At 35.6% G+C, this 16,858-nt stretch overlaps 2 protein-coding genes across 3 annotated transcripts in view; both read right to left on the bottom strand.

Annotated features, from left to right (window-relative positions):
- Nucleotides 1-1,288: 1,288 nt before the first annotated feature.
- Nucleotides 1,289-9,974, bottom strand: LOC105325919 (uncharacterized). Its single transcript, XM_011425710.4, has 9 exons — nucleotides 9,514-9,974; nucleotides 5,462-7,496; nucleotides 4,937-5,042; nucleotides 3,885-4,116; nucleotides 3,713-3,790; nucleotides 3,144-3,318; nucleotides 2,584-2,790; nucleotides 2,028-2,251; nucleotides 1,289-1,577 (listed from the first exon to the last, which is right to left on the bottom strand). Exons 1-9 carry the CDS (start codon nucleotides 9,935-9,937, stop codon nucleotides 1,423-1,425), a joined length of 3,636 nt encoding a protein of 1,211 aa, XP_011424012.4. The 5' UTR covers nucleotides 9,938-9,974; the 3' UTR covers nucleotides 1,289-1,422.
- Nucleotides 9,975-11,607: 1,633 nt separating this feature from the next.
- Nucleotides 11,608-16,858, bottom strand: part of LOC105325917 (cadherin EGF LAG seven-pass G-type receptor 1) — a 39,155-nt gene continuing 33,904 nt past the window's right edge. Inside the window, exons 29-34 of one of the 2 annotated variants that reach the window (XM_011425706.4) lie at nucleotides 16,113-16,332; nucleotides 15,639-15,827; nucleotides 15,390-15,512; nucleotides 14,781-14,930; nucleotides 13,932-14,091; nucleotides 11,608-13,493 (exon numbers count right to left, since the gene is read on the bottom strand). In XM_011425706.4, coding sequence (XP_011424008.3) covers nucleotides 13,469-13,493; nucleotides 13,932-14,091; nucleotides 14,781-14,930; nucleotides 15,390-15,512; nucleotides 15,639-15,827; nucleotides 16,113-16,332 — 867 coding nt within the window. In that variant the 3' untranslated portion in view covers nucleotides 11,608-13,468. The remainder of the gene's footprint in view (nucleotides 13,494-13,931; nucleotides 14,092-14,780; nucleotides 14,931-15,389; nucleotides 15,513-15,638; nucleotides 15,828-16,112; nucleotides 16,333-16,858) is intronic. The other variant, XM_020066193.3, reaches the window with a different exon arrangement.

Raw genomic sequence — 16,858 nt, 5'->3', positions numbered from 1 at the left:
TGAAAGCTTGAAACAAATTGTTACAAGGAAGTACTAGTCAATTAATGAACATGAAATGCAATTTACATTATTGGGGGTTTTCCCTTGTCATTTTTTCTCAAATTTAAACAAACAGCTATTGTTCTTATAATTACATATACATGTATGAATTTGAAAGCATTGACCCCCCCCCCCCCACCCTCTCCACACACACTTTAATGAAGCATGTTAAATACTATAGAGAAAATAAGAAATTTGGTATTATAATAGTTCAAGGTATAACAACAACAACCCTCCACCACCACCACCACCTTTTTATGGATTAGGCATTTTTCATTGTCTAGATTTCGAGAAAGTGTACCCCGTACACACTTTCAAAAACAATGTTACGCACCTATGAGGTGTTTTAAAAAGAGAAACGCATTCATACCGTACATCCCGGTTAGCATAAAAAATGAACGTATATGCATGTATACTTTTTAAACGAGAAAGGAACATTTTTAAGATTTACTTACTTAAATTCTAAAGAGACTGGTTGTTCAATATCAATGCTTTTTATACTATATCTTAACCTCTTCGAATAGGAATGCTTTGTGATGGAGAAAATCAATTATTTTTTGTTTAAAGATTTTTTTTCTTGTGTGTGAAAAATTTAAGTACTTGAAAATTTCCATCTCGACCAAAATTGTACAAACAACCATTAAGAGTCGTCCTCGACACCCCGTGACTTTTACTTTTATTGCAGTACTTAATAATTCTCAAAGTACTTCATAACATAGCGATTTTAACCCATTGTGAAACTGTTAGTGTCATCAAATCTACGTGTCTCTCTGTAGGGCAATGGGTCTCCTGATCATGAACCACTGGTCCCAAGTTCAAATAAAGAAGGGACTTTTGTCTTAATGAACAGCAATAAAGTTTTAAAAGATGATTTTATAAATTTTAAACAAAAATTGCGTATTTTCAAGCTTACACATCAATCTGGGTTTTGTTTTTAATAGATGATGTTTATTTTAAACAAACAAATGCCTGTATAACTTCCCTGAATACAACAAAAAGAAATGGATTAAGCTTGTTTGTTTTATATTCGATAAACGAGCTTAGCTTTGCAATCGATTAAAATAAAAAAAAAAGTAAATAAGGAAGCGTTATTATAAAAATGAAATAATAAGGTTAGGAAAGAAATGCAATCTTTGTTAATTCTGTCTTTTTTACTACATATAACATGTGCTGTAGTTGAAGGGGATTCAATTTTATTAAATTCACATACAAAAGTACCGCAGTAAAAAAAATGAGAGAGAGAGAAAGCAAATTTACACACACTAAATTTATTTTATTTTCATAAAAAGGTAGTTTACAATGAATATTTGTAATAATATTATATAATATTTGTAATGATAGTATGACAATTTTTAAATCTGAGTTTTATTATTGAATGATTTTTCACTCCTTAGATGTAGCGCATTTGATCCAATCCACCCGGTGAGGAACATGTGAGGGGGCGATGGTCACATTTTCCTGGGGGTCAAAACACTCGGTGTCCCCCAAACTCTGACCTAGCTTTGTGGAAATCCCTCCAACTAGGTATATTTTGTCATCTGTAAATATACAAAGATATATTAAGTCAGTCATATTAAAATGAAAATTAATCATGATTTTGCATGATATACATTTATTGAATTATTTTTTGAATTATTTTTCAAATAATTATTAAGCAATATTTGCAAATTTTTTTTTAAATAACTTCAGGTATAAGTCTAATTTAAATTATCAGATTTTATAGTGTACATGCGTTGAAGGATGAATGACTAACGAATATTTCTTAAGATTCTAATAATGCAACAAGAACTAAGAATAGTGCATGGAACTGCGTAATATTCGTTACTTAATAATTTGCACAATATCCCTGTTTAAACTGAACTACCATATACATCTATCTTACTGTAATTGTAAGCGCTTCTGATAATAAGAATATTATCAGAGGATGGGGATTGTTTCACAAGACTTGTGAATATTTTTTACATTGATTTTAACATAAATGTACATACCAGATTTCACACAACATGCGTCATGCCTCTCCTTCAGCAAACAAGTTTTGAGTACCCATGTATCGGTTGTGACGTCATACTCATCGACGTCAGCCACGCTTGTAAGTTCCGGGTCAGGCGATGACCTATCAATCGAGACGCCCCCGCAAAGGAACAGTGCATGTCCAACAGCCATAAGATTGGCATGGCAACGACCGTACCGAAGATTCCGTTTTGGTGTCCATCTGATAAACAAAACAAAAATATTGTCATTTTTTAATCTTTTAATTTCAAAAAACAGTACTGGCCTCTTCTACCCTAGTAATTTTACGTGTACTGTAGACTTATCAAATTTCTTGATGCATCAATCTTCAAAGATTTCATGGGTACATCTTAAGCACGAATTAACTTCCCCAGCGAATGTTCATTCTTTTTAATTTATATACCGAGCACACATAAGTCATTTCATGAAAAATACAAAAAAAACGAACCCATTGAAAACTCATCTAAATCTTTGATAAAAGAATTATCTATACTTTTAATAGCTTTAAAGGGCCAAAATCAATTGTATATTTACTTATTAGAATGCGGGTTGAAACACTCAAAGCTGTCCAAAATCGTGATATTCAGTTCTAAATCCATCTTTCTGCTTCCGTATCCACCTGCGATGTATATCTGCCCGCCATACTCTGCCGCACATGCGCCCATGCGAGCTTCCCCCATCGACTTGACGAAGTACCAGCAGTTTGAGGATGGATCATAACATTCCACGGTGTTCAGAATGCTTGATAACGAAATGAACATAGAATTACACAAAATGATTAAAACATGCACCAGTTGATTGGCTAAAGAGAGCTGGACGGTCTTGGCCATTAATAAAAAAAATTTGAACTTCAACATTCAATATTCAAAGTTTAAAGCTAAAATATAAGGAATTTTTCTTCTACTAAATAACGGTTTATGCCTAAATCAATAATGTGTAAAATTTTTAGATAGATATAATCATGGCTAATTTATTAACCATGTGGCCTCCTTTAAAAAGATACGCATGTTAGATCATTAATGACTTCGCGTAAAAGAAATATTCTAAATGAAATAACATTTATTGTTAATCAATTGTATGCAAATAAGACTAACCTGTTATCTTCACCAAGTCCTCCAATGGCGTAAATCTGACCCTTGACGACACACAGCGAATGGTACATCCTAGCGGTAAGCAGGGGCGCTAGAGGCTTCCAAGTCCCGCAAATCTTGTCGTAAACCAAGACCTCTTTACGAGGAGTCATCTCCCCCTGCATAGTATGACAGCCACCTTGAACATAAAATGAGAAGATCATATTTAATTTATGATTATTCGATGTTCTCTGTGAATTTTAATGTTAACAATGTCTAACATTAAAAAATGTTAATGGAAATGTTTAAATCGATTATATGTTTATTTCACAAAAATATATCGTTATTTGCATCGTAATATATATTGTGGAATCATTAGATTTTGTGGTGGCTCAATTTTCGTGGAATTCGTGGGTACCTCGCATCCACGACTTATCATTCCCACGAATTAATAAATTAGGGTAATAAAGTCATATATCCTTTGTAGGTTTCAGAGAATACACGAAATTACGTCCCCACGAACCTGTAAAATTTCAGCAATCCACGAAAATTGGCCCCACGAAATTTAATGATTCCACAGTATTGTACCTTACCTATTATGTACATGCGTTTGTTGAGAAAAACAATGGTGTGGTTTCGACTAGGATCCATCTTGTCAGTATGGTCAGAATCTAAAGAAAGAGAACTGTTTTGTTATATCTTATTGTTAATAATTAAATTGAATTAAAAATTTAAAGTTTTGAAATACTTTTTGCTGATTCAAACCTCTGATTAAATCTGCGTTTTCCCACTGAATCTGATTGGCTGGCCTAGCTTCGTCGTCACAGCTGCTCTCTCCATCTACGTCAGCAGCGTTGTTGTTTTGGGTACCCCCACGGGAAGAAGATGGGGATTGCTTCACCCTGGCATTAGCCGGTTCACTATGGTAGGTTTTTGTAGGCGTCCCTTCCCTGGCCACCTCCACTGTGACGTCAGATTTCACTCTACCACAGGTACGCTGTAAGTTGATAACCTTTTTTATACACTGAGAGAAATCTACCAAACAGTAGGAACCACGGATAATAGAATTTGACGAAATTTTTATGTGACAGATAGTTCGCATTATGTTTTATTTTAATTTAAATTTTATTAACGAGCAGAACAGTACCATTGTTTGCATAGTGATGAATTTTTAGATGTCTTTGTCATCATTAAAATTAGCAGCTGATTTTTTCGACTCAAACATTTTAACAATTATAAATCAGTAACGTTAAACTTACCGCGATGTAATCGCTGACGCTAATAAACTGTCAATAAAATCACTGTGGTGACACTGACATTAATGGGATATTGCACTCACCGTGATGTAATCGCTGACACCAATATGGGATTGCACTCACCGTAATGTAATCGCTGACGCTAATGAACTCACCATGATATAATTGCTAACGTTATTGCACTTACGTTGTTGTAATCGCTGACGATAATGTACTCACCGTGATGTAATCACTGACACTAATGGGATGTTGCACTCACCGTAATGTAATTGCGGACGCTAATGCACTCACCGTGATGTAATCGCTGACGCTAATGTACTCACCGCGATGTAATTACTTGCGCTAATGCACTCACCGTGTTGAAATCGCTGAAGCTAATGTACTCACCGTGATGTAATCGCTGACGATAATGTACTCACTGTGATGTAATCACTGACACTAATGGGATGTTGCACTCACCGTAATGTACTAGTAATTGCTGACGCTAATGTACTCACCATGATGTAATCACTGAAGCTAATGTACTCACCGTGATGTAATTACTTACGCTAAAGCACTTACCATGATATAATCGCTGACGCTGGCGCTACAGTTGACGTTGTTTCTGTGTGAGGGGACAGACAAACGGAGTGGATCCTGCTTATTCAGCATTGACATCGTCATCAGCCTGAGTGAATAATTCATAACCTAAGTATGTACAACTCTGCCTCACAGTATGGAATGTTCCGGTGTAATCATTTACTATTGTGTGCAAAATCATTACAATTTTTTTCTTAAATATCGTTATCAAGTAAATATGAAGTATTTCTCTACTAATATATTTAGTAACTTTTATAAATTTCAGCCACTGTAATGAATAATACGCAAAGATATTTGATACCATTGTGCTAAATATTGAATACTAGTATTTATTAGTTTTTGTCGTCAATTATTACATTGATAGGGGATGGCGTGAAGTTTTATAATTAAAAACTTAACATTAGAATATGTTAAAAACTTCCCTTCAAATGAATGTTACATATATAGCTAAAATGAATAAAACATTTTAAAAACCTACTATAGCTTACATTGGTAAAAATTACATACCAGTTAGCTTCGTGGATTTTCTGTATACAGGACGCACTCGATTTCAAGAGACTGCATTTCTCCACGCATTCGTACAACATAGCGTGATTCATGAGTGGAAATCGAACGCAGTCCATCACGCGGTCCAGATACTTGTTGCGTTCCTTGGTATCGCCACTCTGAAGCCAGTTCAGACACGAGTAAAAAATGTCCATCTCACTGCGCAGAATCAGAGCATCGTATGACAAGATTAAACACAAAGTATCGACGTCAAGATGAAGGAACGTCTTGCTCTCTCTCACGCGCATAAATTTCGAGGCAATGTTTTTCATTATGCAATCACAATACTCAACATCGAGTGTATCTTTCATGACAGAAATGAGGGCCACGAGCTCATCATCTGTCATTTCGAACACGTGATCGAAACATTTCTGTCTGACGGCCGAGACATCGAACTTTTCGGCTAGTTTAATGAAATCCGGAATTTGAACCGTATCTATTTGCAATTCCCCTGTGTAAATGTAATTCAGAAGATCTTTGACGGATTGTTCGGAAACCCCTGATATTCGGATATCCTTGGGCTTTTTCTGCTTCAAAGGATTCTCGTGTTCCAGCACAGAGGCAAGGTAAGGACTAAAGCAGGCAAGCACGATTCTATGGGCGGGGATAGTGTCCTTTCCCACGTGGACCCGGATGTCGCAGATGTTACTGTTAACGTAGCTTTCCCTCAAATAAGAGCCCGTCTCGGCGAAATGCATCAGCTTGTTGAGCGGAACATCTTGAAACTTTTCGATGTAGCTCTGCAATTCGCGAGGCATTTCTGGCATCTGGTCGCCGATGGTGTCTCGAAGAATATCCTTAAGTTCATGCTTATGCATCACCGTTCTAATCGTGTTGTCCTCATTTACCATCAAAAGCGGCCGGGCGTGATACATTTCCTGGAAGACCTCCCGACTGGAATGTATAGACTCTCGGGAGGGGATTTTAAGGGAGGAAACAATAGTTTCCGGTTCCTGTATCTCAACGCCTTGAGCGCTTTCGCGGGACATCGCCTCCCTCACGGCCTCGATCGGATGTTCTGTCGTCTGCTGACTAAACCTGACCAAACTTGGCCTGACCAAACTCACGCTGTTATCCACGCCAGTGCTGGCACTGACTCGAGTGCTCGATTGTCTCTCTGGTTGCGCCGCACTCAGCAAGCTGGTCAGGCTAGGCGGCCGTCTTGTCTGCGTCTGACTGTTTCTCGCCAGTATAGGCTTGGTTGGGACTTTCTTCGGCGGTGTATGTTCTTTTGAACTCTGACCTGGTGTCGCGAACTCTTTGGTACTCTGGTTATTCATTATTCGTACGCTTCTGGAGGACACAAAGTTTTCGTCGTATTGTGGAGCACTCCGTTTTTTCAGTGGCGATGCCTTTTCCATTACAGTTACCGATTCATACTCCGGCTCAGTAACAACCTCTTCTTCCTCGTATGCCTCAACCTCGTTTTCTTCCTCAACTGGACCTTTATACGACAAATTCGGAACACTCATCGTGGGGTCGAACTTTTCCTCCACGAAGTCCGTTTCCGGTTTTTTCTGGTGAATTGCGCCGAGGAGGTTTTTCATTGGATCCACATTTCCACCCACAGATGACGCCTTTTTAGGGACTGGAGCTACCTGGCTTATGGAGGGTTCGGGTTCTTCTTTAGGCCCCTCGTACCTAAGATTTCCTACGCTTTTTGTCGGATCAAATTTTTCCTCGGGTTGGGAACTCGCCGTGCGTTTAAGTTGTATTGCGCCGATAAGGTTTTTCATTGGATCAGCATTTCCGCCCGCGGCAGACGCTTGTTTTGGAGGTGCTGCAGGGGGTGGGGCTGCCTGGCTAGTGGAAGGCTCAGGGTCCTCCTTGGGTCCTTCATATCTCAGATTCCCGACGCTTTTTGTTGGATCAAATTTTTCCTCGGGTTTGGAACTTGTCGTGCGTTTGAGCTGAATGGCGCCAAGAAGATTGTTTCTCATTGCACTTCCAGAAAGCGGCCCGCCTCCCCCGGGAAAATGGTTCTGATTTGTGTCATCTTTAAAAATAAAGAACGTAAAAAAGTGAAAGTGCTAAATCAAGTAATTTTACCAACTATATATTTTTTATTCATTTTATTTTTTGAAAAAATTGGAATTTTTAAGTTTCGCCAGAAATATGAGACTTTTTACATATTAATTTAAATCTTAAAAATAAACTTTGCGTTTAACTTGATGTTCTTTAATGTTAAAGATTTACACAACTTAAGTGTTTCTTTTAATCGAAAGAGTAAGACCCAAAAGAACATGTTTTAAAAAGTGGTAAAATGTGATGTTTCCGAAAATACATGTATCTGCACTTTCGTTGACCAATTATCTTCAAGTAGCTACAAGACCATAAACTATAAGTAGACTTTTAAAAATTCCTCTTTCTTTTTTAAAAATATTTTCAAACGTCATAAACTTTAAATAGTTTATACCCCTTTGTTTAACAATAAGGTGGCCTCTTCGTATAAAGGGGATGAAAATCGTGTTTTAAATTAAGGTTGTTCGATAAACCAAAATAATTTTTTATGGATATATCAGTTGCGTAGCTACATTGAAGCAATGTAAGTACGTGCTTACAATTTTTTTCAGAATCTCAATAAAAAAAAAAACAAACCTATTTTTGTTTACTGAAAATTGTGATTTTTCGAACTTTTCCTGAAGCATCCCGAACTATATTTTTTTTTAATAATGCACTTTTCGAAATATTGACTGAGTCGTAAGTTCATAATTTGCTATATATAAATATGGTACAAATTAACAAATATTCATTTCATTGCAATCAACTGATCAGCGCATCGATCCGTATCAAAATGGAAAGAAGCAGTACTGCTTTTTTAAAAGCTCAATTTTGGTTGGCAGTTATCTTCTTATTTCGGACGAAAAAATACGACCTCCAAAAAATGAAGGTTGCTTTAGTACTATGAAATGGTAACAATAAATTACAACTTTTATTCCCCTTATAAGACAAATATACAAGGTTTGAAATTGCCTGAGAAATAGTCATACTGCAACTTGTAATCTAAAATCTAGTAAAAATCCCCAGTCACCGTATTGTCAGTGGTGGTTGCCTGATATTATCAATCACACTTGGATTTATCGATTTTTTTTTTATTTAGATGTCAGAAGATGTGTATTTATTTGATTCTTTTGTATCTGTTGGTGTTTGTTTTGTTTTTCAATTTATTTGTTACAATATAGACAAAAGAAAAGAAGAACAAAATGTAAATCTAATAGAGCTTTTTCTGTAATTACAATAGCAATATCATTGCTGATGTTTTAAATCTAATTCATTGTATTAAATCACTGCCACCGTAATTAGATATTGTGCTCAGCTTCTTGGGGGGCTGCTGTTCCCCTGACTTTTTGCTTACAAATATTTTGTCCCACTGTATATATGTACATAAAATGTGTTCTTTAAGGTGTGATTTCAAATCCAAAATAATGGTATAAGCTTGAATTATATATAAAATTTTATAATGTTTGAATTAAAAATTTTATTATAAAATCTGCATGCAATCTAATTAGAATTAGACGTTCTAAATCCGCTATCGCTTCGGTAGCGGATTCAGAACGCCTAATTTTAATTATAGATTGATCTGCATGGATAAATTATTTCGCTGAAAACTTTTTATCTTAGGGCGTAAGATTTTTTTTTGCCTAAATAAATGCGTAATAAAATTATCTACTATTACATATTAAGAAAAAGACGTAAAAACTTTTTAATTTGTGTTTTTAGTAACAAAAAAATATCAATGAAAATCGTTATATATTGACACTATTTAAATCGAGGAATAATGTATCAGTGTGCATACTCTTTTATAAATAATTAGATAAATCTGAGAATACCTGAATACTGGGACTATAATTATAAGATGTAATATTGAGTTTACGGTTTAAAAACCCTTCCATATGAAAAAGATTGGTTACTGGTATCCGTGTGCGTGAACTAAGGAAGTAATACTGGGTACAATTAAAAACTGTGCAATTTTTTTCTTCCAGACATTGTTTAGTGCACGGAAATTTACTTACCATCGGGACACGGGCCTGCTCTTCTGCGGGGGATCTTTTCTGGCAGACGTTTTAGTTTTTGTATTTCCTCCTCGTAATACATTTGCTTCCATGCGAAAAACTCCTTCATTTCTTCAGGAATTTCGTCCGTATCAAAGTGTACATGCTTGTTTCCGGAGCCAGCTAGATGGGCTTTCTCCAGAAAAGTATACGTTTTCTGAAAACGTCCTTCTGGTGCGGGATTCCGATTTCCATTGGGATTACCCCTGGAATGGACAAGACTTGCAATGCTGTTATGAACGGATTGTGCCGGGCAATCGTCCCAATTGATACCGGCTACTCTTTCACTAGGATGATCCATTTTCCCATCATTAACCTGTTGCCAATTTAAACTCTGTTCCTTGGAACATTCTGCGGAAACTGGTACTCGCCTCCGCAATGACATTTTTAAAGGATCTTCTTACATTATGTTCACACCGTGTTCCTTAGTCTGGAGAATGTGTGACGTCACAATGACACACGACAATTCGTTTATGTATTGTGACGTCACACTACACAGACGAGTTAACGCGTTTTATTGTGACGTCACAGATTCACCCAGAATCTACTATACGTGCTTGGATGACGTCACAATAAATGTATACCGATTGAGAAAATTGTAAGCTATACTCCGATTATCAAACTATTTCATTTTCCAAGCAATTCTCATGGTGTGATTTTAATATGTATCGTTATAAGTACATCTGACCTAATAAAACTCCAGCTGTTTTTTTTAATAAATATTTTGCATTCATGGTTTATCGAAGATTTGTATTTTTTAAATATCTAAATTTTGGGGTTTTTTAAATTTTTAAAATACTTATATTATGGTTATATTTTTGGAAAGAAAATATCAAACTCTTAAAGATTTCTGTTTAACCATAGATTGCTCTACTAATAAAGTATGAAAAACAAGGCTGTCCATGAAAAGGAATGAGGCATGCATGGTAAATTTTACATGTATAGGAATGCCTCAGCCAACCTTTCTGTACATGCCAACATATACTTCTGCCATGAAAATGACATTACAGTTCATATATATATGTGTTTGATACGCTTATAATGTACATGTAATGTATAATAATTAATCGTAAGCAAATCGTGGTGGTGACTCAATCAGGAATTTAAATTGAATATCAATAAAGGAGTGTGATCGAAATTAAAGTCAGGTTTTTTTTTGTATTTTAAAAAATGTATTTATTGATATTTAGATCCACTGAGTATTTCCTATGATCCGATTGTGTTCAAACAAAAACTGACAAAGTTAAACTGATATTTGTCAAAGTACATGTATAAATATGTGCATATTCCTCAAACTTCCTTCAAACCTATTAATACCATTTCTCACTAATACAAATTTTAATGTTTTAAACATTGCTAAATGAAAAGGGTTGGCATTGATAAGTGGATTATTTCGTAATCGATCAAAATTTTAGCTATACCAATCACAACTCCTTTTGCCTTTTCGTCAGATCTTCAAAAACTCGGGAAGCTGCGAATGCTTTAGCAACATACACTGAATGATTTCAGACTTCAAATATTTACATCAACCGAGCATGGTTTCCTCTATTTCTGACGGGAAATTATATTTGATTCGTAGCTCTACAGAATCAGACATGGCTAAAATTTACACGCCCCGTTTAATTTATCGTTTGGTCGAAACCTACAGCGACCTAAGAAAAATTATGGACTGCACGAAATAATCATGATGACGTAAGAGCCCATCTCCTAGTGGGCTATAGCAGACGATTTGGCTGTTTCTTTTAGCTAACATACTAATGTACGTTTAAAGTAATTTAGTGAATTTTACTGGTGATTTATTCGGGATATGAAGGTGGCGATCAATGCAGACAATATTTCATAACCTACTATAACGCGGGTTATGAATTTTTTCTGCAATGTCACTACCTTCATATCCCAAATGAATCACCAAAGAAAGCATTTTATTGTTTAAATGAAAAAAAATGTTTGTTCCTTCTAGGTACATACTGATCGACAATAATACTTTATCTACGTGAGAGAGAGAGAGAGAGAGAGAGAGAGAGAGTATATTAGCAAACACTAAACACATCAATATTCATATTTATATCATCATTTATTTGTAGACCTTTATAAAAAGAGAAAAGCCTCACATTCTTTCTACAAAAATTGACAAAAAAATCTATATCAAATAAAACAGCAAAAAAATAAATACAAAATTTGCAGGTGACAATATAATCAATATACATGTACAATTTGCACTTTGTTCTTCCACACATTTAAAAAATCACAGACATTCATCTCATCAAGACAGTTATACTTTTGTGTAGATCTATATAATTACATGTATATATTTTTATCCCTTGGAGAACTTGGAATGATAAAGCTTTCAATGTTTAGCAAATTCAAGGGAACAGAAAAAAAAATCTTTTCATCCAATCGGATGCATAAAAAGATCATCACATAATATATGTTTTTTTACAATGGGGCAAAAAATTTATCTGATTGACATGTATTGAATATTGCAAATACATACTGGTGACTGCATGAACATGAAAATACAACACTTGCTTTTGAGGGACCTTTCTTTACATATGTGACACCTCAAAATGATTTAGGATGGATAATATATTTTTCGACTGACTTGCAACAGATACGCTTCCCCTCCCCCCTTTTTCAATATCATACATTTGCATACCACCCCCGTCTTTGGAATACTTGTTCACAATGTTAAATACTGGCTAAATTTCTTGGAATTCAGTGATCAGATACACAAGATTAAAAGCCGATACATTTATATCTCAAACAAAATGTTTGTTCTCAAGTTTTTGCATTCCTTAACGATTTTATACAATACACAACCTTATAGAATACTAAAATTAAATACATTTAAAATGCACATAAACATGAATTAGGCAACATATGAAAATATGATTACACATCACATTAAGCACAAATTTGGATCCTACTGGCTAGAATCTCGTTCTATCAACTAGCAAACCAATGAGATCAATAAAAAGAAAACTCAGATCTTAACGCAATCTCAATGCATCTTTTGTAGTATTTGTACCAAAGGTAGAGGGAAAAAAATATACAGACTTCAACCATTCAGAAATTAAAGGCGACAAATATCGGAATATGGTTTGGAAGAGTAATATGTCTGACAATTTGATATTTACAAAATTTCGTATGATCATATATAACATGATGAACAAGTTATGGCACAACCTCTGGATTTGCAATATTCCAATAAATAGCTGCTGTAGAGATAATTCACATGGTTTTACATTCTGGAATTTTAAACTGGAAGATTTCCACTCCTTTCAATTAACTTTCCCAATTTTTTGCGAGCGAACCACAAAGTAAATATATCAAACAAAAAATGGAATAACACAATTACATCCTATTACATTGTACCGTTTTTCAAACAATATTTTCAATTGATCGACCATCAATCAATCATTAACATAGAAACAATATAATATACATGTTCTCAATGCTGCTGATATTAAAGCTATTCATGGCCTGCATAATTGGAATTCTTCTGGAATGTTTCACTGATGAATGATACATCATTTGAAAAAAAGTATAATAGCACACTGACCTGAGACCAAACAAAAGTATGGAAAAAATATGCTCTGAAAGCTAGCATGGAAGTTCTTAAAGAAGGGGGGTGAAAATATAATCTCCCAGTATTTCACTTATAAAACTCTAATATTTGGTAAAAATTGTATTGAAAAATGCTTTAAAAAGTATAAAAAAAGACAAAATTAATAAAGAATGGAATGTTAGTTGGAATGCATTAACAACATAATAGATGTTAAAAAATAAACAATAAAGTCAACTAAGAGTTTGTCAACATGCTTCATCAATATTATGCTTAGGTTATAATCGAGTGAAGTTGATTAGATGATGAGATGATTAATGGATGGAATGAGGAGAGGATCCAAAAGGGGTGTCAGACGGTCGTCTCGTCGCTGCATCTGAAAGACAGAAAAAATAAATCTCTAAACTCATGCAAAACATCATGCAAATTTAAAGAGCGTTCATAAATAACTTCATGCAAACAACAATATACCAGGTTACCAATAACACAAAAGAACGAAACAGAAAAACAACAGAAATATATAGAGTATCTGTTGGTATTGCACTGACTTTTTCTTTTTACTAAATAACATTAAGGTCAAATGGTGTACTCTTCTGTTATTAGCATGTTTATAGACTAAAATGAAGACTAAATTTGACAGAATTTTTTGTTAACTGGGCATTTTGTATTGTTTTTAGGAGTGAACATTGTAATGGTCCTTCAAAGGATCCAAAATTTTGTTGCAAAATTGATGCAAAGAAGAAAAAGGACTTTGGAATTTTTTTTCTTAAAAAAAAACTGTGTGGTGTTCACCCAGCTAAATTAATTAACTTACTCTGTGTCAGAAGAAATACTGCCATTGTGAGTTAACACCTGAACTTTCATCCGCGTTTCAGGTGGGGGAGGGGGTAAAATGTAAGGGCTCCGGGGGGAGGTGGTTGGATCAGCTACGAGGCTGTCCTTGCGCACGGGGGGTATAATGTAATCTCTGTGTCCTACAACATAAAGTACCAGTAAGCACATGCAGCATTCAACAACATCAACCACAAAATCAACAGCTCCCATGCATCCATCATTTAACAACCCTTGCTGGCGGGTAGCTAGTGATTGTCAACAACAAAATGGCACTATAATTTATAAAGCACTAGTCTTGCAGATTTGGGTACGCACTCAACATGGGAACTCTTCAGCAGCATGATTTTTACACAACAACATTGCACATTGCACATAAATCTTACATGTATATTCACAACAAATATTTACAACACACACATAGAATAAATTATCTGAAGTATTCAACAAAATAATAAATAGAACTGTCAGTATATATATGTACAATGAATGTAAAATGAAAGATGATTCACCTATATTCATGAAAATGATGGCTATTACCGATGAAGTTTATTCACTGACAGATAATGATTGTCAAAATAAAATGCCATTTATCTTATCTTTTTTTCCCCAAGAATAACTTAACAACTTATATACATGTACAATATGTACAGAATCATGTTGCAATTTTGCTGCAACATAGTATTTTTCAAACTCTTCATCCAATAAACTTTTCTGAATTCATTCAGGTTTCTCTCTACAATCCCTATCATACACGCATAGACCATAATGGTGCACGTTTATCGAGTTATTCCGTAAGTGCCAAGCAGAATGTTTCTATGGCGACGGATACCTTGCAGTTCCTGCTGAGCAGGAAGTGTGACATCCGGCGGGTTGCTGGACACGGTCTGCTGGTAATCGGACTCGCTCATGTGAAACCCTGACAAATTGGGGTCACCGGGCCAGTGTCCGTAGTTAGGAACCGAGGTGTAAAGTGGAAGACCTGAAACAAAACAAGTCTTAAATAGAAAGGAACTTAAATCTATGTTGCATCATTCAATAGATAATGAAGGCCAAATTAAATATAAAATCCGTCTATAGGTATATCAATATGACCTACATTAGAAGTTTTTGATAGACTCCATGGGGACTTAATTTGACCAAACCCAATATATGTACACATGGATGTGAATAACTTTCATTTGCCTTAATGTGTTTAGGTATTATTCACCCTTACAAGTCTTTTATAGTTAAACGATTTTGCAATTCTGGATCTTCGGTATGAAGTTATTCTACAAATCAACAGTTTGTAGAGTTCCTCAGTTTGTGTATACATGTACCATTGTATTATACAGGTACTATTGAGCAAACTCCTAAGATTGTAAATATTCTTGACCCGAGTCCAAAGTTTGTAGGCCCTCCTGACCAGAGTCCGTATCTATAATTATGTGTGTGAACTCACCAGGGTGGCCGGGCTGCAGGTGTTTGAGATTCTGCTGGTTCTGTATCGCCTCCGAGTCCTGGGGTGGGAGCTGACCTTGCTCCTGTTGTTGTTTCTTCTTCTTCATCTGTTCTTTGGCCTCCTCTGAAACCATGATGGCAAAAAATGTCATGAAAACATTTAAAAGTTTTGCTAAGGTTACAGCTGTATAAAATACATTTCTAGCCAGAGTTTTAAAAAGAGATTACAAGGATATTTTAAAAAGCCCACCAATTTTCTTGTTTTTTGGCAGTTGTTTCTCCCATGATGGCCCGATGTCAAAATCATCCTCTTCATCGGACGAGTGACTGGAAGCCAGCTCTATACTGGCCTGGCCAATGGAGACGTCACTCTCTGAGTCCGAGTCATGGTTCCTGCGTTTACGATGGCTTCTCCTCCCTGGTACATGTACGTCTCCCTCTGTAAATTGTAAAAACCAATGCTGAGATATGGAACCTTCAAGTCTTGTTAATAGACTAGTATGGACTTTATAAAAGTTGAATTTGTTCAAAAGAGGTAAAGGGCTTCATATTATAATTAGGAATTTTTTTTTAAAACAATTTTTTTTTTTCATTTAAAACAATATTTTAATAAAGACAATAATAATGCAATGACAATCTCATAGCATCTATCTCATCATGGAAGATCTGTACCCTCAAAAACAAACAAAACTGAGTTCACAAAAAAAAAAATCAAAACACTGACCCTCCCCAGATTTCTGATGGTATGCATTGTCGTAGGCATAGGAGGGGGCATGGCCGGAGGTGGAGGTGTCAGTACTGCGTAGGTAGTCGTCTCCCTTGTACAGCCCCCCGCTGCTCTTACTGGTGGATCTTGAGGTTGTAGAGGTGGTGGAGATCCCCACATTGGTCCGGTTGATGTAGCCGTCAATGGAGGAGTCCCTTCTATAGGCCAGGGCTGACCGCTGTAGAAATCATAGAGCATGCTTTGAAGACAACATTCAAAGAAATGGAAACAGCAAAATAATGCCATTCTACAGTTTTTCAGGTATTTGTGGCATAAGCCTGAAGGGTAGTGTAGTAATTAACATCACTGACATAATCATTGAATAAAACACTCAAATTTCTAGTTCAACTTCACTACAAAATCAAAAGAAAAGGTAATTCTATCTAATTAGCCATAGTCCAATCCACAATTTGCAAAAGTTGTTCCCCTTTGCGGGGTCAACCCAAAGGTCAAAAGGGAAAAAGCAACTTAAGTTTTCCCTTCTTTAAGCAACCAAATATTTGGGCGTCCTCTGAAGTAATCTCTTGGAGTTTGATTTATTCCTTCAATGTGTGGGTTGCCCCAACTAGGGGCAATTAAAATTCACAGGGAAACGGATTTTTAATGTCAAATGACAAAGTTACAACCCTCTAAACTACAAAGGCTTCTGTGAGAAATATATGGGTTTTTCCCCAAAGATGGCGGCCTAGGGACAGAACTTTTGT

The sequence above is a fragment of the Magallana gigas genome, chromosome 4 (genome assembly GCF_963853765.1).
Source record: "Magallana gigas chromosome 4, xbMagGiga1.1, whole genome shotgun sequence".
NCBI classification, from domain to species: domain Eukaryota; kingdom Metazoa; phylum Mollusca; class Bivalvia; order Ostreida; family Ostreidae; genus Magallana; species Magallana gigas.
This window is presented reverse-complemented; position numbering and strand designations above follow the sequence as displayed.